Source organism: Danio aesculapii, chromosome 20, assembly GCF_903798145.1.
Source record: "Danio aesculapii chromosome 20, fDanAes4.1, whole genome shotgun sequence".
Classification (NCBI taxonomy): domain Eukaryota; kingdom Metazoa; phylum Chordata; class Actinopteri; order Cypriniformes; family Danionidae; genus Danio; species Danio aesculapii.
This window is the reverse complement of record NC_079454.1, coordinates 48,128,096-48,156,040: the sequence shown is the minus strand read 5'-3', so window position 1 is coordinate 48,156,040 and position 27,945 is coordinate 48,128,096. Positions and strand designations below refer to the sequence as shown.

General features: G+C 35.5%; 1 protein-coding gene across 1 annotated transcript; it reads left to right on the top strand.

Moving 5' to 3' along the window:
• Positions 1-5,555: 5,555 nt before the first annotated feature.
• LOC130247353 (transcription factor AP-2-beta-like) lies at positions 5,556-25,086 on the top strand. Its single transcript, XM_056480575.1, is given in 11 exon segments — positions 5,556-5,636; positions 7,833-8,291; positions 9,411-9,467; position 10,233; positions 10,914-11,005; positions 11,007-11,105; positions 11,107-11,138; positions 11,609-11,655; positions 11,658-11,726; positions 12,267-12,408; positions 23,239-25,086. Coding segments are annotated over 11 exon segments (1,374 nt in total). The 3' UTR covers positions 23,534-25,086.
• The last annotated feature ends 2,859 nt before the right edge of the window (positions 25,087-27,945 follow it).

Here is a 27,945-nt window from a genome sequence, read left to right as displayed (position 1 = left end):
GTGTGTGTGTATATATATATATATATATATATATATATATATAATTTTATTTTTTATTAATTTATTTACTTTTGCTGTTATACTTGTGTCTACTGGTGTCCTTGTCCTTTTTTTGTTTGTATGTTCATTAAAAAAAATAAACAAAGAATTTAAAAAAAAAAACTGCAAAATTTAAGAGAAACAAAAAATGAATAAATATTGTTTTTCTTTTTTAATTGTAAATATTGTTTTTTCCCAATATTTCACATGGATTTAAAGTATTATCTTTCTATTTCTACAGATGTCCTAACAGTGACTAAAATTTCATTTTAATACATTTATCAATTTAATAAATCTGTTTTGTTTAAATGCACCAAAATATACATTCTATACATACATACAAACCTATACATTCACTGAGAAATGGATAATAATATTCATTTTCAAAATGGGGTGTACTCAATTATGCTGAAGACATTTCTTACAAATGAACTGAGTAACACATTGTTACTTTTTTTAAAGTGACTAAGGATTGTTACAAATTACTTTTTTCCCAGCGATGCATATTTTATGCTGCATTGTTGTATTAAAGGTTACCTATTGTACCCCTTTTTCAAGATTTAAGAGAAGTTTTTTTGTGTCTCCAGATTGTGTCTGTAAAGATTCAGCTTGAAACACCCATCAGATTATTCATTATACCTTTCTGAAGTCTAATTTTCAGTTTCTTGTAGCTGTTTTTGTTGCCTGTGCCTTTAATGCTAGTTCTCCCCACCCACCGTTCCGAGTCGGAGTGTGCCTTAATCTCCAGCTGTGTCAGATAAGCAGCACAGTGACAGACATGTAGGAAGCAGATCTTGCATAACGTTTGTGAGTAATACTACAGTAAGAACTTTCCCAATGATTATTTGATGTATTTGTTGTGGAGTTAACTCAAGCCTTTCTGCAATGATGAGTCACACACAATGTGGTTACAAAGTTCATGCACACACACCCAGCGGAGACACACACAGCGCATGCGTTTAACTTTGCACTGTTTTTGCACGAGAAATGTGACAGGATACACGGTAATATCCACTGCTGTACGGATATCTGTTATATTCATGTAGAAAATAAACCTGATTTAACGTCCACAAACCAGGATTGAAGCGTCTTCTTTTATAATTGTACTGACACGCGGCTGTAATGATAAAGACAGTAAAATCGCTGTAATTCTTTACAAACACACACTGTTTTAAAAACATTTTAAGCTTGTAAAACTCCTTCTTGATCACATTTGATGATGATTGATGATCACAGAGAGCTGAACAGAGCTTTTAATCCCAGTTGCTTTGCGCAAGTCCTGTTGATATAATTGATATGCTTATACGCGTTACAATGGAGACGTGTTAATACACGGCTGTCAATCATTTTGGTCATCATGTTACATCATGTTGTGGTCGGCCTCAAAATGGGAGGGATTTGGATCCTATTTTAACGTCAGGAAATAAAAACAGAGACTGATTGTGTTTCTATCACTCCAATATTACTGTGAACACACTATACCTACACACAGTTCTGTCCAAACAGCTTTCAAAAGATGATTTTCATCATAGGTGCCCTTTAAATCAGTCAAAGATGGACAAAACCAACAGTTTTTGAGCAAACATTGGATTAAATCAACCCAGCATTTTCCACACTGTACTGTTATATAGGAAATACTATATAATGTTTGTTATTATAACCAAATACGGCAAAAGAATGTTTTTGTGGTGACAGAAATGTGATGTGTGTGTGTGTGTGTGTGTGTGTGTGTGTGTGTGTTCTGTGTGTGTTTTGATGTTCTGCGAGAATGTTAATGTGTGTTTATGTTGAATTGAAATCAAAGTGTGTGCAGAATGAGCCTACTTTCTGTCAGACTGTTGGACATCTGTCATGGCCTCTAGACATGCCCAGAGTGAGTGTGTGGCTCTGGCTCTTTTTCTGTAGCAGCGGGACTGATGAAACATTCATCGCAGATTATTTTCACTCATCCATACGTCGAGCGGCATCTTAATGACCAGCGCAACAGATCTGAAACTGAGATGAAACTGGGTCAGGATCAGTGAGAGTCAGAATATTATAAACAGAAACTCTTAACGTTTAGTTTCTTAAAATCATTCTGTTATAATGTTAGGAGATGGAGGTAAATTGTTGACATGTGTATTTCTAGTGACCTAGTGACCTCTTGTGCATGAATGAGGAATTGCTCTCTCTCTACATGGAGATACGCAGTGATCAGTAGTCTATTACACTGCAGTATCTCATATGTGGATATTTACAAGGATCTTTCTTTTTACATATGAAGGGTTCAGATACAAAAACCTGTAAGTGCCATCTGAAATTTCTTCTAAAACTAGCATTTTTTTCAGGCTCCTATGTCTTGATTCAGTAATTTATGCCAATTTATGGCAAAGAATAGGTTACTTTAATCGCTTTTAACATGAAATGACTGAACATAAACATTAGAGGTTGAGAAAAATGAGAAATGAGAAAATTCCAGATGGCACTTAGAGGTTTTTGCATCTGAATTTCATTTTAATCTCTTATATTTACAAGGATGAATATATAAAAACATCAACTGCTTGTGTTGAATTTCTAACCAGACCAATAATTATAGAACTGAAATTGTTGACCTTAAATTAAATAATTATCTTATTTGCTATTCATTCATTTTCTTTTCGGCTTAGTCACTTTATTAATCAGGGGTCACCACAGCGGAATGAACCGCCAACTTATCCAGCATATGTTATGCAGCGGATGCCCTTTCAGCCACAACTCAACACTGGGAAACATCCACACACTATAGCATTCACACACATTGTATGTGTGTTAGTAATTACAGTATGTTATGTTGGTTACCTTATTTATTATATATTAATACTAAATATTATATATTCCTGATTTAGTTTTGTTGCTTAGTTTACAAACAAACAGTGGATTGTTTTGATGGTGGTCTGCTTTTGCCTATTCCTGCTTCTTGGGCATTAAAAAAAACAACAAAAATAATTATATATATATATATATTATATAATTATATATATAATATATATATATATATATATATATATAATATATATATATATATTTTAAATTAGATTTATTATTTTATTTTATTATATTTTTTATATTATTTTATTAATTTATTTTATATTATTTTATTACTCCTAGAAAGACTAACTGGAGTTGAAAACAGCCTGCTTGTTCCATCTTGTGTGTCTATATATATAACAATATATTGTTTGAGCATCGATATTGCCATGTGTGTATCTGCAATAGTTAGACTATTTAAAGATTTAAAAAAATAATAAAAAAATTAAAAAGATATTATTAAATATTATTTTTAACAATAGCCCATTTATACAATTATGACTGTGCTATATTTACAATAGATTTTTTTACTTTAATACCGTTCGACTCCCCAGAAAACCTTAAAAGCAATTTATTTATTTACTTTTGCTTGTAATTTGTTATAATTTCACTTCAAAGAAAAAGACTTGGTCATCTCAGTCAATCTAAATTAATGCAATCTTTCCAAATATAGCTATTTATATCATCTGCTAAAATTATATTCAATACTTTAATTCCATTTAAGACTTTGGTTTAGAGGATGGGTGCCCAAACTTTTCTATGAAGGGCCAAAAACCAAACTTGACTGTGGTAAATATCAAAATGTATTACAAAATTGACACAAATAACTTACTAATTAACGTCAAAACAAATAGAAAACACTACTTTAATCACATTAACTAATGCATATATATATATATATATATATATATATATATATATATATATCAATTTTATAATGATCCTATCATTATAAAAACCCAAGAATTCAATTTCTAACACAATGGAGTTTAATGTCAAGCTGCACCTGCCTTTTCCTTGATTTGCTCACCGATGATGATTTCTGAATTGTGCTCTATCCGTTGAGCAAATGTATGCTCATTAAAAATCTCATTCATTTAATTGAAATATTTAATTCAAATGTGTTTTTTTTTTTTTTTTTTTTTGTAGCTTAACAATAAATCAAACAAACGAAAGTGACAAACATTGTTAAAATGACAATGTGTATTAAAGGCATTACCCCCAACTTTCTGCCCCTCAGAGGGTATGGAGGGCTAAATCAAAGTTTATCATGGGCCAACTTTGGTTTGGCCCCTAGTTTGGGCATCTCTGGTTTATAGAGACTTTTTGTGTCTCCTATTTAGGTGAGCATTTCCTCATTTAACGTGAGCAGGGTGCGTGTTTTTGCAGGTTTAAATGCAGCTTTGCACTAATTATCTATCGTTGTTGTCATGCAAGTGATACGTTTTATTTTTCATGTATAAAATATTTAAATAAACACTGATAAACACGTTATGGATTTAAGTATGTGTGTTTTCATTTCCAAATTCAATAAAACTCTATTTGCTTCTGGTAAGTCCATGCTTTTTTTTTTCAGTTCGTTATTAGTATCATTTATCAGTATCAATGTGAAACTTTCGCTTGTTTGGGCCTTAGTTTAGTTACAGTGAGAAGTGTTTGCCTCAATTCTGGTTTGCAAAAAACATTCACCAGGGAAATTATGTCAAAGTTCATTTCAAACCACGTGAGAATACAAATTTTCGAATGGATTCGAATTTTACCGCCTAATATGAATAATTTACAATGGAACTTACTTTGAACCTTGTTAGCAACAGTAACCAAGGGGCGGTGCTTATCGAGGGGTCAATTCAGGCAGGTGGTTTACAGCAGGACTGTGAGTATAGGTAAACTCAACAGGAGCTCGGACAAACGCGGTTCTTGTGGATGTCAGATCATTTAAAAACAGTGAGTATCATTGAGACAAAGTTTAAGAGTAAATCTTAATCACTGAGCCTCGAAAAAAGGCGAAAATGCACTATTTCCAGTCAAAGTCTCACCCTAAAGAGCTTTTCGTTTTCTTTTCAGCGTACAAGTGTATTTGGCAGTGACCAGCAGGTGGCGCACTGGACTGTCGCTTTCACTGAAGCGCCTTTGGATTTCTGACCTGGCTTCCTTCAGGTAATGTTTGCTTACAGATCTGATAGAGATCTGATACTCGCTAAAAAAAGTCCACTCGTTTCACATTTTCGGTAAATTGCACGTAGATTAGTTAAAGTATATCAATATTTACCAACCTATCAATGCATTTTAGATGTTTATTACGTATTTTATATAGGTTAAAACGTGCATAGTGTCTTTTAAAATTGTATAATCACAACTATCGACTATTTAATATCTTTCCTTTAAATCCAACGTTGTCTCGTGCATGTAAAATGGCAGACAGTGTTAGTTAAATGTTCAGTTCATCTGTGTTGATGATGGAGCGGAGTCTCGGCGAATCCCCCCTGCAGCAGGTTTACATACAACCCAAAGTCAACACACTTAACATTAGACATTCACTGTATCAACGCCGTTACAGCACACACGCAGACAAACACAGCAAAAGGGGATTTTTCTGTGAGCTTTACGTTTTCGGCGAGTGAGTGAGAGAGTGAGAGAGAGAGAGAGAGAGCAACGGAGAGAGAGAGTTGAGATCTTCACTCTTCACATGAATGCACTCGTTATACAGGGATCAGCGCGCGAACATGCTGTGGAAACTGGTGGAAAATGTCAAGTATGAAGATATATACGAGGTAATGAGAGAACTGTATCTGCATCTGTTTTATACTTTGTTTTATAACTGGAAAATGCTGCAATCGGCCGTGCATTATTTTTTACTATAGTATATTTGTCTCTTTTATTGATGTGGGGTTTATACTGCTTATTTCTAGGATAAATCAAATAATGAACGTTTGATTTAAAATAGAATGCATGTTCGCATAATTCGATTTCGTTCCATGCATTCTAAGCAATGTTCTGTTTAACAATGAAGTCATTTTTAGAATGTTATTAATTTAAACGTTATTTATCTAGTTTTCAGTGCACATTTTAATATTAAAATATTTAATAATATTTTATAATGTAAAAATGTAATATAATAATAATAATTTAAGTTGCGGTCATTGTAATTCTTTTTTTATAAGGATCATCTCTGTACACTGATTATTTTAAGGCAGATTATGTGTATATTTATAACGATTTTATTCATGCAATTCCAAATGAGATTTTTTTTAAATCTAAAAGATCTAGCATGACAGCTGACAAAAAAACGGTAAGTCTCAATCATAAAACGCACTGGAAAAACTTCTACCATTTTCTTGAGACTCATGCAATAGAGTTATTCATAAGAGAATCGCATCCAGAGATGGAAGGAGGACGCAAGAGTCACGCGTGGGAGTCCCGTGGATTCCCTATGAATGAGCTCGAGCTCGTGGGAGAGACTCGTGGTGGTTTTTGGAAAAGCCTCGCGGGATGCCGACCCAGAGAGTCACACATGGCTTTTCTCTCACAGTCACCGTCACGCGTGTAATTAAACACTTCGACCCCGGTCCGTGAAATCGACCATTATACGAGCTGTTTAATGGGGCACTATTAGTGGAGGACTTTAAACTGTCACCCAGCGCAGACGCCACAAAATTACCTTAAAACTAAAGCTGTTATTTTTTAGCTTAAGACATTTCCAGGAATAGTTTAAACCACGCTGATGCATCAAGATTGCTTTATCGTATTACAGTATGTGCATGGTTGTGTGTGTCAAAGAGCTGGGCCTGCTTAAACACATGGTATGATGTGAAACTAGGAGGACATAGCATTGTTATTGAGCATTATTTGTGTATTGATTGTGAATGGTAACACAATAGTGAGTAAAATGACGTGGTACTTAATAAACTGAATGACGTTTCTATCTTTAGTGATGGAATCTGGTAGTGTGAGCATTGAATAGCAAGGGTCTGAATAGCAATATTTGTTGTGGTATAGTGGTTATAATGGATATTATGAGTATGTGAGCAGTGCTTTTGATTCTGAATGAGGCCTCTGTCCATCTGCCCTGCTCAAAGCAGCTGATTCCGGCGATTCGTTTGTTCTGTCTGGAGATAAATGGACCCTGCGCACACAACAATAACATAAAAGACAACAATAGCAAAAGAAAGAGGTCCAGAGCAGTGCATGTCGGACCTCAAACAGAGAGGGGAATAAAACAGAGCACGAGTGTTTCCTCCTCCTGAATGAACGTCACTTACAGCAGCAGCGCCTTCACGCTCCGCTGCTCCCCACTGCTTTAAGTATTCCCGCAATATTAGAGGAGTCATGAATAACAATTATTCTGAGGAGGTGTAGCGAGGCGAACGGACGGAGCGCCGCACTCTGGATCAGAACGCCGGATCGGAAAGAACAAACCCAAGACGTGGAGGAGCAGATTTCTGTAGGAAAAAGTCATTTAAGCTGAAAAAACTAGTTTTTGCACCGTGTGGTCATGAGGAGTTGAAAAGGGAGCGCGTTTCTTCAGGCGAGCGTCTGTCGTGCTGTCGCGAGTCACTTTGCTTTACGCGTTATTTCCGCCCAGATGTTAGTGCACGCATATTCCTCCACGGTGAGTTTGAGAATAACAAGAAAAGTACTTAATTGTAGTTGAGTAAATGCACTGTGCAAAAAGGTGGTGTGTGGGTCTTGCTTATGATGCAAGCTTAGTATCCTAAAACTTGTTTTACTATGTGTAAATATACAATTAGATATGTTTTAAACAATATAATCGAATCAGTTTTATAAATAAAAGTATTTGCAATATTTATAGGATTGCTGTATATGTTGACTGCTTTCTTTTGGATATTGATGGATCAATTCCAGTAGAGCCAAACATTTTTTGAAAAGTTTATTTATCCATATTTTAGAGCACTAAATAAAATTAATGTTTGTTTCTAATCGTCTTCATATTATTTTCTCGTTTAAAGGACCGCCACGATGGGGTACCGAGCCACAGTTCAAGACTTTCCCAGCTGGGTTCGGTCTCTCAGGGACCGTACTCCAGCGCCCCACCGCTCTCTCACACACCTTCCTCGGACTTCCAACCGCCGTACTTTCCGCCGCCGTACCAGCCTCTGCCGTATCACCAGAGTCAGGATCCGTACTCACACGTCAGTGACCCGTACTCTCTGAACGCTCTTCACCAGCCCCAGCAGCACCCGTGGGGCTCCAGGCAGCGGCAGGACTTGCAGGGCACGGAGAGCGGAGGTTTACTGCCGCAGCCCCGAGCCTCTTTACCGCAGCTCTCGGGTCTGGACCCCCGGCGGGACTACTCGACCGTGCGCCGGCCGGACGTGCTTCTCCACTCCACACATCACGGGCTCGATGCGGGAATGGGAGACGGTCTGTCCCTTCATGGCCTGGCGCACGGCATGGATGATGTGCAGGTTAGTTTTTAATCTTAATATACGGCTTGGATTTTAGCCTCGTTTTTTTGGTTAAATCGCAAAACAAAAAAAAATTCTTGTGCATTTAATATTTTTTTATTAACGAATTTATTTTGTTTTGCTGAATTTTAAATTAATAACGAATTGCTCTGTATTATGGCAGAATTCTGTAAAATTTCAGGAAGTTTTCTGACCTGTTTACAATTTATGTGATGCATTAAACAAATTTAAACAGACTCTATTTTCTGAACAATGTTATTAAAGGAGTCCAAACTCTCTTTAGCACACGTACACGTAAGAGTTTAATATTTAAAAAAACCCTAAAGGCTTGCTAATTATCTGAAAGAATAATTTGCTTTCTTGGCAATCATTTTTGTTGTTTTTTATACCACAAAAATATCATTATAAATAATCTTACTGTGTTGAGGAAAACTGATGTTGTGTTAACTCACAATTGTATCATGCTGCCATAGCTAAAATGAAAACTTGACAAAGAGCAAATCATTTTAGGGTATCGTCTGCTCGGTTCACATTTCTAACCATCTGTTTTTTGATCGATATATCTCTGCTCACATCATGTCTAATTTCGTCAATTGACATGTTTACCCGTAATGTAAATTTTAGAATAAGGCCTGTCCTCGTTCAGTTGAATGGACAATGATTGTCTGCATCTCTTCTCAAAATGACTATAAAGTGTAACTGACATCTGTCGCATATTTGGGAGATTCCTTTATTTTATCTGCTTATTTTAATAAAAGGATGTTTTGATTAATATTGTTTTGATTTAGTTAAATTCAGATTAGTTTACGTTTTAATACATTAGGAAATAGCCAACAAGAAAACTAATTCTGAGAATTTTAAAGGAAATTGTAATTATGAACGACTTTTTAGTGATAACAATGGCATGAAATAAAACCCTTATTAAAAGGCTTTTTATCAATTGCTAACGCTTTTATTTTTCTCTGTAAATCTTATTTTTATATATTCATTATTTTTTGGCAATGTATCTGGACAAATCCACTTATATTCGTATAGGGGCATTGTTCTGAACATATCCAACCAGATAATTCTATGTAGCTTTAGTTCAAAGTTACATACTTTAATTATGCTGTTTTTTAGGCTGTGGAGGACATCAATGGCGCGATGAATATTCTGGATCAGTCGTCATTAAAAAAGGTAAATATGAAAATGCTGGAGGAATTGTGAAAATGTCAAAGTGAAAAGGTAATACTTGAATATAAGCTATCGCTGAGCCTTGGACAATGAATGAATCGCTGTTTATGGATTCAGGGCAAAAAGTCATTTCAGGTGAATACACCTTGGTACACCTTTTTACGCATGCGCTGAATCATATCTGGTATTCAAATGATGTCGCCTACTTATTTTCTTAACCTGAACACAAAGCGAGTGAAAGTGGAGATTTAGATTTTTATAGGCCCTCTCTTCTGTTATAACTTCATCACAAAAAAATGGATTTGTGTCTTTATAACACTTTACTACAAGTCGGTTTTATTTTATTTAATATGACAGTAGCTCAAATTCCCGATTATGTATATGCCCATGTGCATTTTCTTGGACAAAAAATAACTCTTTTGTTGATATAATTTCCTCCACGGAGATTTGATATATTTGCTATGAGATTAGACCATCATGCAGTCAGTAACAGCTCCAGCAACACTCCCATGGCTCGTGTTAATATTTGTCCGTTATGAGGGACGCTTGCCGGTAATTTAGTTAACGGAACACGGGCCTCCCAGAAGAGACGGCCTTTAAGTGGCCGCTGTGATGGATGGTTTTCTGAGCGCAGATCTCGTGAGCTCGTTTAGAGCTCGTTTCTCTATTATCCCCTGTAGAGATCTCCGCGGGCTCGAGCTCTCGTTACCCCATTAGCGCTTAAGTTCGTAGACGTCGTTTGACGGTCAGAATGTGAGTGTGTGTGAGGGTGATTTGTAAAATAGGTGGTTAATGTTTATTAAGCACGTGTCGGTCATCAATCAATAATATTATAAATGAGCACAGTAAAGAGTGTTGAAATGTCAAAGTGGAAACAAGGGCTTACTGGAAAGTGTGACTTGAATTGGAATAAAGAGAAAGGACTAAATCCCAGTGCCTAACAAGATTTGAAAGCGTAATGCTACAGTTTTAATCACGTTGGAAACTGAAAAACGTTCCCGTTAAAATTGGTCCATCACTCCAATTTTTAGAATGTAGCCTACACCCGTTGATGATAATTTTGGCAATATGATAACCTCATTAATAGGATTGCATAGGGTTTTGCATTGTTTGGATGTATTGACAGTTTCTGGATTGCTTTCAATTGTACGTGGGATTAACGTATGAAAACAGGAGCACGCGCTGGCAGCTCCGGCGCGTGCGGGGTGACCCGGGCCAGCCGAGGGCCTTGAGCTCACGGCGCTTGTATATGCCAGATTTCACATTACATAATATTCTCACAGGCCTGAACTGTCTGTAACAAGTCTTAAATATTATTTTAAAATAGTATTTCTTAGTTTTATCGATAGCATCACGAGGTTACGCAGCTACAAATCATTTCAAGTCTTAATAAGTGTACCATTCGGACGTAGCTCAATTTTATTTTTTTTTATTTTTTTCCACGCACAGTTCCAGTTCCCCACAAAAGCGTCGCTTCTCTGATGATGAACAAAGACGGATTAATCGGAGGGATCTCCGTGAACGTCAACGAGGTCTTCTGCCTCGGTGCCCGGCCGCCTGTCTCTTCTTAGCTCCACATCCAAATATAAAGTGACTGTTGGAGAGGTCCAGCGGCGCCTCTCTCCTCCGCCGGAGTGCCTGAAACGCGTCTCTGCTTGGCGGGGTTCTGCGAAGGTGAGACCAGGCTCATCATTATATCCGCCGAGATGTACATTATAATACAGCAGAGGTCAATGGATTAAAGATAAAAAGAACAAGTTCAAGTTGAAACTTGTAAACATCGAGATGATAGCACTCTGCTGTTCGCATTTTCTGATATAAACCAATTTGAGGGATGTAAAACTAAAACAATAGTCCCAGTGTTTTTCATGTTACATTTTTAATTTCTATCGCTTCCAAGAACCCAAAAGAGTTACATATTGATAATAATGTTAATGAGAACTGTTTAACATTACGTTCTGCTTGAAATAACCACATTTAAATAGTCTATAGCGGACGTTTAATAAAACGCCCACGTTTTTGTTTTCCCTCTAAATTAGCCTAGTCCTGGCAATAACATCTGATTTTGATTGTTCACGTTTCAAGGTGTATATCTGCTGTCATCCGTCATTAGACACATAACTAATTATCCATTTTCTGATCAGAGCGAAGTCAAAAAATGGCGGCAGATCACTGAGGGAAAAGCTGGAGAAATCGGCTTGAATTTGCCCGCGGGGAGACGCAAAGCAGCGAATGTCACTTTACTGACGTCTCTAGTAGAAGGTAAATCAGCACATCTGATTTTTATTTCCCTGTTCACTGATTCTTTTCTCCGTAACCTCGATTGTTTACTCTTATGTCTTTTAGAGGTTAGGCCTTTCAAGTTAGAAGACTAAAACAAGGCAGTTCAGCTTTTTCACAATTTAAAAGCAATGCTGTTGTTTTATCTAAAGTTATTACCATTTAAATCCTCAAACAACGAAAATTTGGATTTACGAATGAAACCAAGTGCAGAAATTAAAATATATTGCCTTGGGAGTTTCCTCTAATCTGATTTATTTTCTTATGATCCCTCAGGGCGGTGCAAATAGTTAACAGATTGCAGCACGAAAACGATATTTAACCACTACAGATATTCATATAATTATTGTTTTGACTGTCTGATTGCTTTTACACTGCAGTCCTTCATTTTGTGTTAAAAGGCTATTTCCCCTCCAGTTCATTTGAGCTGCAGCCACAGCTGTAATTTCGCACAGAAATGTTTAATGCGAAAATGTGGAGTAATTCCGTTTCACTATATTGTGTTTATTTTTCATTTTCCAGGAGAAGCTGTTCATTTGGCTCGGGACTTCGGCTACATTTGTGAAACTGAGTTTCCCACAAAAGCCGTGTCTGAATATCTGAACAGACAGCACACAGATCCAAACGAACTGCACTCGCGAAAGAACATGCTGCTCGCCACAAAGTACGTGCATAATGTGTTTACTGGCATGAGATTTTTGCTTTTCATTGGAAGCCAGTACCTGCTTGCCGCCCTCATCTGAACAAATGTGTAGTCACATTCCAAGCAAATGTTGAATCCATCACGGATTGCAGGGGAGTGTGTCGTTTTGATGGCTGTCCGCTTAGTGCCTGGTGGCGTTTTGACACGTTTAGCTGGTTTCTAATGAGGCAGTTCAGGTCCACCAGAAACACGCGTCTCTTATTCCATCTCAGCCTGGCACCGAGCTAGAAACTCATTATATTTAAGTGAAATGTTTCAAGTCTTAAAGTGCCAGCTTTCCCCTTGAAGTTCTGCCTAAGGTCATCCCTCCTCCCTCGCCTCTCCTTTCACAGTCTGTCTGTCAAAGTCCCGTCAGTCAGCCCGCGCCCGCGCCCCCGCCCCTGCACGCGCCTCGGGGCACTCGCGTTCTGTCGCTCTGGAATGAGCGAGCGAGAGAGAGAGGCGCGCTGCGCACTCCCGACTGGACAACAAGACTGTTTGTGGTTCTGAGACGCGAAAGCGAATGTGGGTCAAAATCTGACAAGCCTAGACAACTGCAGATGCCGCAGCAGGGCTCTGCAACACTGCCAGTTGGAGGCATTTGAACTGTTTGTCACAAATGACCTTTAGAGATTGAAGTATGATCGTTTGCTCAAATCCTTGTTTCAGATTACATTGCACCTCAAAGCACTCTTATAAGCCTGACACAAGTAGTTTTGCGTACATGCTGTTGGAATAATAATTTAAAATGAATTAATATTTTTTATGGCTAAATAATTACAATATTAAATAAAGATCATGTTTCATGAAGACATTTTGTACATTTTCTACATTAAATATATCAAAAGATTGTTGATTAGTAATGTGCATTGCTAAGCACTACATTTAGACAGCTTTAAAGGTGCTTTTCTCAATATTTAGATTTTTTTTTATTTCAAATAGTCGTATCTTGGCTCTAAAGTTGCATGTTTTAAATGGCAGAAAAAAATGTTCCTCCTCTATAAATGCTGAGTTAATGATGATGTTGCATTGACCTTGAGTTCAATATATTATATTAGTATTGTTTAGATATTCTAATGAGTCAAGAGATCGTAGCATTCAAAAGAATCTCCAGATGCACCTGATGATACCCCAATGAAGGCAGTTCTTTGCCAAAACGTGTATGGCAGTTTTTAGGGCATGCGAATAAAGGCTTTTTAATATTTTTCCACATTTTTCAAGTGCCTTATACTGATTTTGGCTGTCTATTCTTATGAAAATCTTACCCCAAACAGCACAGACACATTATTTAAGCTACCCTTGAGGCACATTTTGTTTGATTTTGGCAGAAAATAATTTTACTTTGGTCACAAAACCCCTTTAATACACACTAAAAATGTTGGATTAACCCAGTAATTGGGTTTATTTTTCAATGAAATTTAAATTGCAATTTTAAGCTCATTGGTTGGTTTTTGGTTACAACAACCCAGCATTTTTTAGAGCATACACATCCAAATTGTTAAGGGATTCAATTCATGTTTATTTATATATCGCTTTACAAGATTGTGTCAAAGCCACTTAACAGAGAGGTTCTAGTAAATAATAAGTGTGACCATTTCAGAAACACAGCAAGAGGTCAATGAAATAAACTACATTTAGTCAGTTTTAAAGGTGTTTTTCTCAATATGTAGACTTTTACATTTCAAATAATTGTATCAAACTACTCTAGTTGCAGGTTTTAAATGGCAGAATATAATTAGTTTTCCCCCCTCTATCAATGCTGAATTAATGATGATTGTTGAGTCGACCTTGTGTTCAATATATTATATTAGTATTGTTTAGATATTCTAATGAGTCAAGAGACCGTAGCATTCAAAAGAAACTCCAGAACCACCTGATCACTGTTACTCTGATGAAGGTAGTTCCTTGCTGAAACCGTGTAGGCACAGTTTTTTTTTTAGGATTAGCCATGTCAATAAAGGCTTTTAATATTATTTCACATTTTTGAGTGCCTTGGACTGATTTTGCTGTCTATTCTGATGAAACTCTTACCCAAAGAGCACCAACACATAATGTAAGCTATCCCTGAGCACTTTTTGTTTTTACTTTGGTCACAAAACCCCTTTAATACACACTAAAAATGTTGGATTAACCCAGTCAGTTGGTTTATTTTTTTCAAATTAAATTTAAATTGCATTTTTAACTCATGGGTTGGGTTTAAGCCAACATTGGTTACAAACAACCCAGCATTTTTTAGAGCATACACATCCAAATTGTTAAGGAATTCAATTCCTTATATATAATATCCTTATAATTTATATATCGCTTTTACACCGTAGATTGTGTCAAAGCCGCTTAACACAGAAGTTCTAATAAATAATAAATGTGACCATTCAGAAACACAGCAGAGGTCAATAAAATAAATATGACAAAAAGCTTGGGTTTAATTAGAAACTTATATCCTAAACATCAGGATAATAGCATCTGCTGTTTGCATTTCTGATACAGTTTTCCGTGGGTTTTTTCCCTATAAATTAGCCTAGCTCTGATAATAACATCTGATTTTTTATAATTTTTTTTAGAGGTTTCACCCTAATTGATAGGACAGTGGAGATTTACAGACAGGAAAGTGTGGGGAGCAGAGACTGGGGGAAGGATCGGCAAAGGACCTTGAGACGGGAATCGAACTTGGGTGCCGCGAGCACCTGGGTGCTATGTGTCGACACACTAACCACTAGGCTATTGGCGCGACAATAACATCTGATTTTGACTGTTCACATTTAAGGTGTATATCTGCTGTCAAACGCTCATTGGACACGTAACTAATTATCCATTTTCTGATCAGAGCGAAGTCGATTTTTAATTCATTGGGTGGGTTTAAGCCAACATTGCTTACAACAACCCAGCATTTCTTTAGAGCATACTCGTCCAAATTGTTAAGGAATAAGTGGACCATTTCAGAAACACATGGAGGTCAAATGTTGAAAGGTCATTAGTATGTCAGGGCCATCTGGGCATATGGCTGAAAGTTCTGCCTTTATTTTTTCCTATACGATTCCCCAAAGCAAGAAAAGCATGAATATTGAAAGCAGTACCTCTTTCAGGATTGTAAAACATGCTGAGAACGGATAATTCTCCTGTAATGACAGATAAAGACTCTCTCCCAGTAGACTGAAAGTTAAATTGATGGCTTTATTCTAATTGATGGGCTTTGCTCTCCAAGCAGAAATATGCAGACTTTGCTTTGAGGACTTGAAGTTCTCTATCTCTTTTATGGGCCGTTAAAGCTGGAGAGTTTCATTTAAAGTAGATGTTAGGCTTTAAGAATTGAAATAATATTTTGGGAGACATTTGGGGTATTGCAGGATGAGAAACACGCCTTTTACCCATTATTCCAATGAATGCGGCCACAGCTACTGAGCATCACTGCCAAATCTAAACCTGTCAGAACATCTCTTTTAAAGATTTTATTTATTACGTGAGATCATTAAGAGCATTTTATGCAATCACATATGCATAAAAATCACAAAAACATTCTTAAGCTGCACTGGAATATTAGAAACACCAAAAATATGGGTCAAAATTCTATATTTATATTTTATAATGCCAAAAATTATTAGAATATTACATTAAGATCTTGTTCAATGTAGATATTTTGTAAATGTCCTACCATAAATATATCTAAACATTATTTTCGAGTAACATGCATTGCTAAGCATTACATTTAGCTAGTTTTAAAAGCGATTTTCTAAATGTTTGCTTTTTTTATGCACCCTCATATTGCAAATTTCAAATAGTCATATATTAACTAAATACTGCTGTACCCTAACAAACCAAACATCAATAGAAATAATACTTATTCAGGCATTCATGTGATCTATAAATGTCAGTTTCAAATAAATGACATGACTGGTTTTTCGGTCGCATATAAGGCACTGACATGCACAAATATGGATCTGATATAGTGTTATCTTTTACTTTTACATTCTGAAGTGTGAAAGTTTGACAAATTGGAATATATATATTTTTGATCTGATTCATTTCATCATAAAATCCCAAATGGAGAAGTCACAGAGTTGATAATTCATGAATGAAAGTTGCTCTACAGAAGCTTTGATATTATGTATGAATTCTCTTTTATAATCAATATTTCACAGCAAGTTAAAAGAATATGCAGATGTATAAAGAAATAAGTCAGATTATCCATGACAGCAAGTTGACTTCTTTTCAGCTGCTGTTGTGAGCTTTATAAATGGAAATTGATCTCTGTTCCATTTCACTGTTTAATTCAACTCATGACTTAAATTCATTTCTTGAAAATGCATGCGGTAATCTATGAGCGAGCAGGTCACTTTTCTTTTTACTGATAGAGAAGATCAAGCACGTACCTTCTGATATGTTCTGATAAATGCGAATGAAGAATTTGTCATGCTTGATGTGCCTGGAAAAAAAATGTCATGACATTCTCTGATTGGATCACAGCGGTGTAGATGTTAAAGGAATTGGATAGGAGACAGTTAGTACTAGTGACTTATCCTAAAACCCACCTGACTAGTCTTGCCAAAGACAGAACATGTCTAGACCACACAGTCCCACTTGCAGAATGCTGTTTCACGTTAAGGTTGTTTTCCTAAAAGCAATGAAATATAAAGCTTGTAATGATCACTCAACATAAGACAAGCATCAATTAGTACAACAATATATAGGATATACTTAAAAATGTACTTATTTAATATTTATTTATATATTTAATATTAATATTTATTATTTAATTAATATTTGTGGACATCACAACAATTGAAATAACTACTTTTGGAATGTAAAGGCTCCATTTGTACAGTATATGGATAGTTCACCCAAAAATGAAAATTCTGCCATCATTTACTCACCTTTTACTTACACCCAGCTTCAGCTTTGTAGTCGTTTAACAAACAGAAGATATTTTGAAGAATGTTGAAAACGTGTAACAATCGACTTCCATGGTATGGTTACAGGTTTCTAACATATCTTCTTTGTTGTTCAACACACACACACACACACACACACACACACACACACTAGGGCTGTGCGATTAGTCAAAATCGAATTGCAATTGCAATTTGAAACGTTGCAATTAACTAATCGCAAGAGGCTGTGATATGAAATATATTTGTATTATTTTATTTCCATCTGTGTGTGATAGTCTTACTAGCCAATTGAGTGAGCACAATTGAGTGATGAGTGTCTTGCTAAAAAGTCAACTGAAAATATATTGCAAGTGATACTCTATCTAGTAGCTAGTATCTGTATTTTTATAATTATTAATTTTTTGTTTTTATAATACGCTGCACTAATGCCTCATTCACACTAGCAGTGACTTCGTAGCTGTCTGTCGCTTTGGGTTGCGATCTGCTGCAAACGCAGATCTACACCACGGTGAATACAACCGGCCTCCGAGAGAGGATTACATGAGCTCTACTGGTGCTCATATTGGCTGATGCTCAAGATAATCGCTCTTCATTTGCATAAAGTTGAACGATTCTCAACTTTGTCACGTCGCTCAACACGCCCACCTGGTCGCCAACGGTCGCTCACATAGACGGAGGTTGCCGGAAGTAGCTGGCTCTCCATTGAAATGAATGGACACTTGTCGCTTTGCTGCTGCGAATCGCTCATAGTGTGAATGAGGCAAATTCGAATCTCCCTAATTTGAGTTTAACTTGTTTACAGAAAGCAAAGGTCATTTTATTTGTGTTTACTGTTTGCTCTAAAGAAAAATTAGTGTTTCATTTCTGAATATTTAAAAATGAGTTTAAATAAATGTTTAAGTAAGTTAATATCTTTTCAGTTCCTTTTTTAATTAACACTCACTGCATTTTAGCAGTAAGAAGCTACGAAACAGATTATTGAGCTGAAGCTGGACTACAAAATTAAATCGCAAATCAAACTGCTCAACTCAAACTGCTTTGAACGGGTAATGGCACAGTTTTCATTTTTAGTGAACTATCCCTTTAAATGGGCTTGAGTGGTTCCATGAAGAACCTTTAACACCTCAACAAGGCTTCTAACACCCCACAAAGGGTTCTGTAAAATGGAAAAAAGCTCTTTAGATTATTATCATGTTCTTCATAAAAAGAAATAAGTCCTTTTAAAAACATCAAACTGAAATTTATAAATTATGAACAAATTTATAATTTATAAACAAATCTGAAATTTAGCACATTATTAAATTCTAAAAAAATAAAAATATTTTTTTGTTGGCATAATTGGTTCAATAATAAGTTAAAAGGGGCATTTTTCCCTATAGGTGAAGAAAAATTCACAGAGAAATGAAAAGGCACTCATTTTAAAATTAAAAATTATTCTGTTATCTAAAACATTCTTTGGGAAACCAAAAATGTAACCCCAACCCCCACCCCCCCTTGATTGAACCTTTTTACAATGCTTTAAGCAGCATGATAACTTATCCTTACACAAAAGGCAGACATAAAGTATAATAATTCCTTCCCATGAGGTGTAGAAATACATTTACCATCAAATTCTCCATTAAATATCTGTACTCTCCAATAAACGTCACTGATAGCTGAGGCTGCCACCTCCGGCGATAGTTTCTTGTTATTAAATAGAAATTGTAGATTGTCTGTAATAATGGGAACTAACAAAATCTCTGGCTCTCTTGAGCAAATATACATGTTACAACAAAGTGTCATGATATAGTTACAGTCCAGTTCATCTCATTAAACCCAATTATAGTTTTTATATAAAACTATCAATGCAGCTGTGATATTAAGTGCATTCCATTCATCTTTCATACGTTCATATACTATACAGTAAAACAGCGCTGATAAAAAAACATTCAGTGAGAAATCTGCTCTAAAAGATCTGATAAAAAAACAAAATAGTAAAAACGTTTGGGTTATTTGCAAGTGGTACATTGAAATTAAGCATTTGGTTGCCAAAGCATGCTATACTGTAGGTACAGTCCAGTCCATAATATATTTTATATTCATTGTATGTTTTATGTTAAAGATTGACCAAAGTCTAAAAGATTTAATTACAGAAATCCACTAGAAATTAAGTTTTAGTCTGATTAGTCACAGAAAGTTTGCAACCCAAAGTCTTTTTTATTGCTGCAAATGTGTTTTAAAGAATACGTTAAATCCAAAGAACTACTTTTTGTTTCCCCAAAAATCCTTTCAATGAACATTTCTTAACCATTATTTTGTTAGTGTAAGTGGATAGCAAAAGTTCCTAAAGAAAATAATTTCATTGCAACAGTGGCATAGAATCACATTGCTTAATTCCCTTAAGAACCTTTTAGTGTTCAGTTTAGTTCAATATATTACTAAATAAATAATAAAAATACTATTAGACTCATAATATTTTTTATGGAATGGAAAGATTGCATGAATGTTTAAGATTCTTAATGGGACAACTTAATAGTTTTATGCTCAAACTACTTAAGTTAAGTACAGTTAATCGACTTGTGTTGGGACAACTTGAAGGAATTGTGTGGAACCCAGGATTTTTACAGTGAAGATTTAAACATTCAGAACAGTTCGTCAACAAAAACATACTCTTACAAATAAAAACTTTCAAACAAATGTTTTGCAATGACGCCATTTTCACGAAAAGAGCCATTAGGGGATGTAAAAATGGTTCTTCTAAAAACAATAACACTTTAATGACATTTTTAAACTTTTAACACTTTAATGACATTATAAAGAAGCTTTTGTGGAAGTTAAAAGTTCTTCACAGAATCATCAATGCCAAAAAGCACCTTTCTTTTGATACAAGAAAGAGAAACAAGCAATTTTCTCAGGATAGATTTTTGAGTTTATTGCCATATCAGCTTCTTTGGCTATATGGCAAACAAAACAAAAAACAGATCAAGTTTACAACATTTTATAAATATCACTTTTTTCTGTAATTATAAGAATATTTAACAGTAAAAGTCATCAACATCAATAGATAATGCATAAGATAAAATAAACAAATAATATATAAGATAAATAAAAAATAAGACAGTTTACTTTTGATAAAAACTGCACAATTCCAGAAGGATTCACATCTAAAAATCTATTTTATTTAAAGTCTCGCCCGATAAAAATAGTTGTTTAGTAACATTAAAAATAGGGAATTCCACAAGTATATGTTAAACAGTTTGGCTTCTGTTTCAATATTGACATTTTGGGTTTTTTCCCCTTTGGATAAATGTTCATGTGTGAGTATTGCGTGTCTAATACGACATCTTCTGATTATGTCTTGAGTTTTTTTTTTAAAAAGTTAGATTTTCGTTCTATTTCTGGCTGGATTTCAAAAAGTTTGTAATTTTCTCAAAAGCTCTTGAGCAAATGTTTTGCAGTTGCCGTTGCCGTAAAAAAGTCTTTGGGGAATGAAAAAATTGTTCCTCAAAAATGTATGGCATTTTTCCATTATAAAGAACCTTTTGTGGAAGCTAAAAGTTCTTCACATTCATCAATGCTAATAAAGAACATATTTTTTTTATAAAAAGTATAGAAACAAGCTAATTTCTCAAGTTTTTTGAGTTTATTGCCATATCAGCTTCTCTGGATATGTCATGGCAAAAACAAAATCATAAATTAGATAAATATCACTTTTCTATAATTATAGAAATAATTTAACAATAAAAAGTCATTAACATCAATAAATAACACATAAATAATAATATATGAGATAAAAAAGCTAAGTTTTTTAAGAGTTACCTTTGATCAAAACTTGCACAATTCCAGAAGGATTCACATTTAAAAATATTTCATTTAAAGTCTCTCCAGATAAAAATCGTTGTCTGATTACATTAAAAATAGGCCATTTCACAAGTATATGTTTAACTGTTTACTGTAGACATTTTCTCCTTTGAGTAAATGTTCATATGTGAGTCTCATGTGATCAATATGACACCTTCATCATGTCTTCATCATGTCGAAAAATGGTTTGATTTTCTTCCCATTTCTGGCTGGATTTCAAATAGGTTGCAATTTTCTCAAAAAAAGCTTTTAAGCAAATGTTTTGCAGTTATGCCGTTTTCACGAAAAAGAGTCTTTGGGGAATGAAAAAATGGTTCTTCAAAAAAAGTAATGACATTTCTCCATTACGAAGAACCTCATGTGAAAGCTAAAAGTTCTTCACAGAATCATCAATGCCAAAAAGCACCTTTCTTTTGATATAAAAAAAAAAGAAACAAGCAATTTTCTCAAGATAGATTTTTGAGTTTATTGCCATATCAGCCTCTCTGGCTAAACAAATGTACATTTTATAAATATCACTTTTCTATAATTCTAGAAGTATTTTAACAATAAAAAGTCATCAACATCAATAAATAATGCATGAGACAAAATACATAAACAATATACAAGATAAAAGTAAACCTTAGAAAAACTGTTTTGTTTTTTTTGTTTTATAAAAATTGTACAATTCTAGAGGAATTCACATTTAAAAATATTTCATTTAAAGTTTAATTTAAAAATCGTTTTCTGATAACATTAAAAATAAGCTGTATCATATGAACGGATGTTGGCAAGACTTCAGGACTCCACACATACTTTTAATCAGAAATGGGGTAGCTTTTTGCAGTATTTGGAGAGCATGAAAAAAGAAAATTAAAGGGTTGTCACTTTGGCTGTCTGTTGTATTGTATTATTTTATATTTGTTATAATTTTGTTTTGCTATTATTTTTATTATAGTTTGTTTACATTACTTTCCTGAATGTTGAATTTGTATAGTGAATTTTATGTGGTGTGGGGTATAAAAGTTCAAAATAAAAAAGTTCAATGACAAAAATCCATTAAAAATAGGCAATTTCACATGTATATGTTTAACTGTTTGGTCTTTTTTATGTTTAACTGACATTTTGGGGGTTCTTCTCCTTTGAGTAAATGTTCATGAGTGACCCTCGTGTGTCCAATATGACATCTTCATCATGTCTTGAGTTTAAAAAAAATAGTTTGATTTTCTTCCTATTTCTGGCTGGATTTCAAAAAGTTTGCAATTTTTCAATAGCGTTTCAGCAAATATGCAGATTTCATGAAAATTGTCTTAGGGGAAAAAAAAAGGTACCTCAAAAACTTTTATTGACATTTTTCCATTAAAAGGAAGGTTTTGTGAGAGCTAAAAGTTCTTCACAGAATCACCAATGCTAATAAAGTACATATATTTTTGATATAAGAAAGAGAAACAAGCTATTTTCTATATTTTGGTTGCATTTCTTTGGATTGTCTAATGCAGTCATCCAAAAATGGGGGTTGCGAGACATTAAGGATGGGAGTGTCGCTTCGTGATGGTCAAAAATCTAATTCATTTTATTAAACTATTAGAATTACCATATTTTATCCATAATATACAGAAGAACAAAATTGTAGGTAATAGTTACATTGAATTGCCCAGAGATGGGTTGCGGCTGGAAGGGCCTCCACTGCGTAAAACATGTGCTGGATAAGTTGGCGGTTCATTCCACTGTGGCGACCCCGGATAAATAAAGGGATTAAGCCGAAAAGAAAATGAATGAATGAATGAATGAATGAGTTACATTGAAAAAACAACATGCAAATAAAAAGTCCTAGAGTGATTATTTTATATTAGAGACACAGCAATTGCGTCAGATTGATTTTATAGCACCAAGTTAAACTTTGACACCTTTACAGCACTCGCGTTTAAATGATGAATAAACTTGGGCCTATTGTGTGCGCGGTTTATACATTTATAACCACCTCCGAGGATATTGGGGGTCGCGAGTCACTGGCATTGTTATTTTGGGGGTCACGGGCTGTAAAGTTTGGAAACCCCTGCTCTAATGAAAACAAAGCTAACCTATGCGTGTTTTCCTTTCTTCTCAGGCAGTTGTGTAAGGAGTTCACGGACCTGTTGGCTCAGGATCGCACTCCTTTAGGGAACTCTCGGCCTTCGCCCATCCTGGAGCCAGGAATTCAGAGCTGCCTGTCACACTTTAGCTTCATCACGCATGGTTTTGGTTCTCCAGCCATCTGCGCCGCCCTCACGGCTTTGCAGAATTACCTGACTGAAGCCCTTAAAGGCCTCGACAAGATGTTCCTGAACAACCCCACTCCCAACCGACACACACCTGCAGACGGCTCCAAAGGCGGAGAGAAAGAGGAAAAACACAGGAAATGAACTGTGGAAATACGATAAAGGAAGCAGAGATGTTCAGAGATTCTATAAACTCTAGTTTTATGACATTGCGTTTTGCATTCTGGGTGGAGAGCGGATCATGGGAAAACTAAAGGAACGATACGATACGATACAATAAAGACTGGAGGACGCGAGTCTGCTGAGACACCATCTTCATCTCATTTGTGCGCGAGTGTGAAAACATTTGAGGAGAGAGTGCGTGTGTGTTTTTGTGTATAAAAGTACCACATTTTACACAACGTCAGACGCAGGCTGTCCTTCACACACATGCTCATGAATCTAATATTTGAGTGTAATGGCCAGCGCTTTGGAGGACAGGTTTGCTTGGAATATTGGTGGAGACACTTTTTAACTACTATATTTAATTACACGTATTACTATACAAAACTATTGGTGCAAAGGTCTGCGATATTTAAGTACATTCAAGTTTTGCCAAAAATACCGCTGCAGTAAAAAATAAATTCACACAATCATCTTCAGATCATAAAGGAAGTAATGGTCCTGAAAAGGAGATACAGTATTCAGTATACAGAGATTTTATTGCATTTATTAATATATGCGGATGATTGAAATGGAGTGTTTGCCAAAAAGAGGATGTAGATGTCCAACAAGGCATATCTGGTATTGTGACAAATATTCACCATAGCCTGGCATTCCCATAAAAAAAACACACACACACACACACACACACACACACTTCACATAATCATTGAAATTAAGTCTTATTCATATACAGATTACAAGCCAAATTTTACAACTCTAAAACTTTCCATTCTCCTCAAAACATCTCTGGCAATATCCAGATTATCTTGTCCACAGAAATGCAAGAGTTAAACTGTATGTTTTGGTTGTATCTTATTTTAAACTGCTAATGCTTGTGCTGTCTTGGCCATTTGGATATTTTCAGTACGTTTCTTTATTATGGTAATCAGCTCAATGCAATCACGACTGATATTTCATCTATTGCTTTTGTATTTGTTTTTCAAATATAGCATTTACACCGAACTAAACCAACGGAGACGAAGCTTAAATAGTGTTTATTTGTTTTACATCCCTGCATCAGCTGGATTGAAGCTTGCTTGGACCGTGGTGTTGAAAAAAAAAATGGACATAAAAATGGGATATATGCGTTTGCTTATCGGCTGCACAGGTGACCGCGCGTGCTGGAACACGGCCACGCGCAGCCTTTCCGCGCACACCTCAGCCGGAGCGAGGGCGCGCTCTCTCAATAAGCTGGATTATAGCCTGTCTGTCAAAGTTAATATTTGGTTACCTGTGTGCGGAAGGTTCTTTTATTTATGTTTGTATATATTTATTTATGCTTAATTTAATGGGCGTTTGTACATAGGAATAGACTGGGTCGTCTATCTGTGACTGTCTCTGTGCGTGGGTGAACGCTTGTTTTAGATAGCATCTTGTATTTTTTATTTCTTTTTGTTTCATAGATACGGTGTTATGTGGTGAAGGCTAGAAGTTGGTTCTTGTCTGGTGATTTTCATTTACCTCGAAATAAGAATAAATCGTGTTTTATTGTAGTTGTTGATGTGTGGTAACCCTTTATCTTCTTGTTTCATATATATAAACGTTAAGGTAATATTTCCAAAACGGTGCGTAAATGTCCAAACAGCATAAAATAAATGCGCATAAATTGAGAATAATTAAAATATCGAATGAATATGCTGCCATTAATCCCTCGAATTATTTCATTTGCAAGTAATTCTTTTAAACGCAATCATAAAATCCGGCAGGCCACATAATACATTTTATAACACTGCATGGTTTGCATTTATATTTTATTTTAGGCTATTATAAAAATTAGGTTATTAAAAAATAAAAATAAAAATCACTGACGTTAAAAAACTAAATTTCAACAAGCCTCCACAAAATGCATGCTTTCCCTAAAGCCAAAGCCAGTGCTCAGCATATATGAGTACACCCCATTTTTAAAATGAATATTTTCATCCATTTCTCAGTGAATATGGGTAATATATATTGGTGCATTTGAACAAAACAGATTTATTAAACAGATATATTTATTAAAATAACATTTTAGTCACAGAATATCTTTAGAAATTTAAAGATAAAACATTTAAATTCATGCAAAATAATTAAAAACTACAACATTTCAATAAAACTGTATCTTGATTTTGCTATTTAGGGAATTTCATTAAATATTTTCCCCTAACATATAAATTTGGGGTACTCATTTTTGAACGATTATTGTAAGCTATTTTGTTAGATTAGCTCCAGATTTGGCTTCAGTACTGACTAACCTAATGTATAAGCACAAATATAATACTGTAAAGCTTCCTTTAGAAAATATTAATTTAAATGAGAGATTTGTGGGGGGTGAGCTCATATATGCTGAGCACTGTAACAATTTATTTTACTTACATTGTTAGCTGTAAATAAATCAGCAAGTGTATAAATAAAATAAATAAAATCTAATCAATAAAATTGATGCTTTTACAGCAATAATAGCCTATTAAATGTTACAATAACTTCACCATACAATGCAATAATTACAGCGTTATTTATCATAATCAATGCGGATTAGCTAAAAATTGAAGCTAATATCAGAATCTTTCATACATTTACGTCATTCTGAACATCAACATCTAGTCATGTTTTCATTATCACACGGACTTATAATGCAATCAGATTAAATAAAAAGCTCGGAAATTAAAAACGGAAATGAGACTTCTGAATCTGCATCTTCCTGTCTAGTTTTAAGGCAAACAAGAAATGCCAAAATGTATCGAAAAGCATCGCTTGAAGGCGTGTGTCCGCAGTGGCGGCAGTAAAGTGAACTCATATCCCGGCCGCAGGTCAGACCCCCGCGAGTCCCCGCGCGCATCAGCCCGCGCTGGTGTATTTAATGCGGAGGAGCGCGTGGCCTGCGGGTTCCGTCGCGTGACTCCTCATGCGTGAAGTATTGTGACCCAGGTGCAGCACCCGCATGTCCGCAAGCGACGTGGATCTCTACGAGATTCAGAGATTTCTCTTCAGCAGAAAAAAAGACTAGCCTCACTCTTACCCACGGGACCTGAAACAACACAAGCCGAGATCTTTCATCCTTCCCTCGAACTCGGTTCTCATTACCTCTAAAAGAAAAAAATACAACAAAACCCCAGAAGACCAAACCCATATCTAATGTCCTTGTTTTTTTATACTCAATAACAATTATTTACTTTAAACCACATGTTTTAATGATAAACCTATATAAGAATGTTTTTTTTTTTTTACATCCAAAGCATAAAAATAGAATGAGCAACAACAAAATGCCCTATGGGCTATACTACTAATTAGCCCTGATTTTATCAGACTAGTCCCAACCATTTCGAGTTCTTTTATCACAAGATGAAACCAAACATTCATGGTAGGTTAGGAGTACCGGTCATTAAAAATCTATTTTATTCTTTTAAAGATCAAAGAAGGTAAAGGTAAACACACAAATACAAAAAAAAAAAAACATTAAAAATACATTATATTAAACAAATCGGACTTAATTTCTAAATAAAATAAAGTAAAAGAGATTTTGCCGTATAAGTGTCTTTTCCATCATATGCTATAAATATTTTTCCGGAGATGAGAAGACGGAGAAGAGCTTTGTCTGTGCGCAGGTCCCCGTGCTCGCTGTCACGCAATGGACTGTAAAAATGGTTTATCCAGACACGCGCCGGGCGCGCGCGTAATTCCTGCTTGAGGCAGGATGACCGCAGGCAGCACGAGCCTAACTGATCAACCTGGATATTTCATTATTCATTAATTTACTGTTTAACAAATCCCGCTCATTATCGCGGGAGCGGCTGGCAGGATCCGACCGTACGGCGGCAGTTGGTGTCAGGCGTGGAAAATTGGCCCATTTGATCCTGAGCTGTTTTTTCTCTCTGTGTGTATTATTATTATAGGCTATTCAACATCCCGAAACAGCTCGAGATCGTCATGAATAATAAGCAGCGCGCGAGCTTGTCAAGCCCGTTGAGCGTGACACAGCCCGTGGAAAAAAATCGAGGCGTTTTTAATATAACCCCCACTTCAGTCACTATTTGGAAAAGACAAAACAACACGCTGATAAACAATCGGAAATATGCGATTACTACGGCAATGATACGCGTCCACGGTGGACGAGGAGCACATCAAAAACAAAGTGTCTCAGTTCTGTGAGAGATTATTTCGGAACAGGCTACCAAATGTCTCTCTATACCTGAGAGATACCAGAAATTAGTCTGAGATATCACACCTGCCTTGGTCAAGGCCCTGGGCCCTGTAAACAACATAAACTGCGCAGCAGCCATCTTTTTGTAGCCGATCAGAAAACTTGAGCCAGTAACAAACGCGAATGGCTAGTCCATCATTTTCGTGCGATTTCGTTTGCATTGACGATGTCTAAA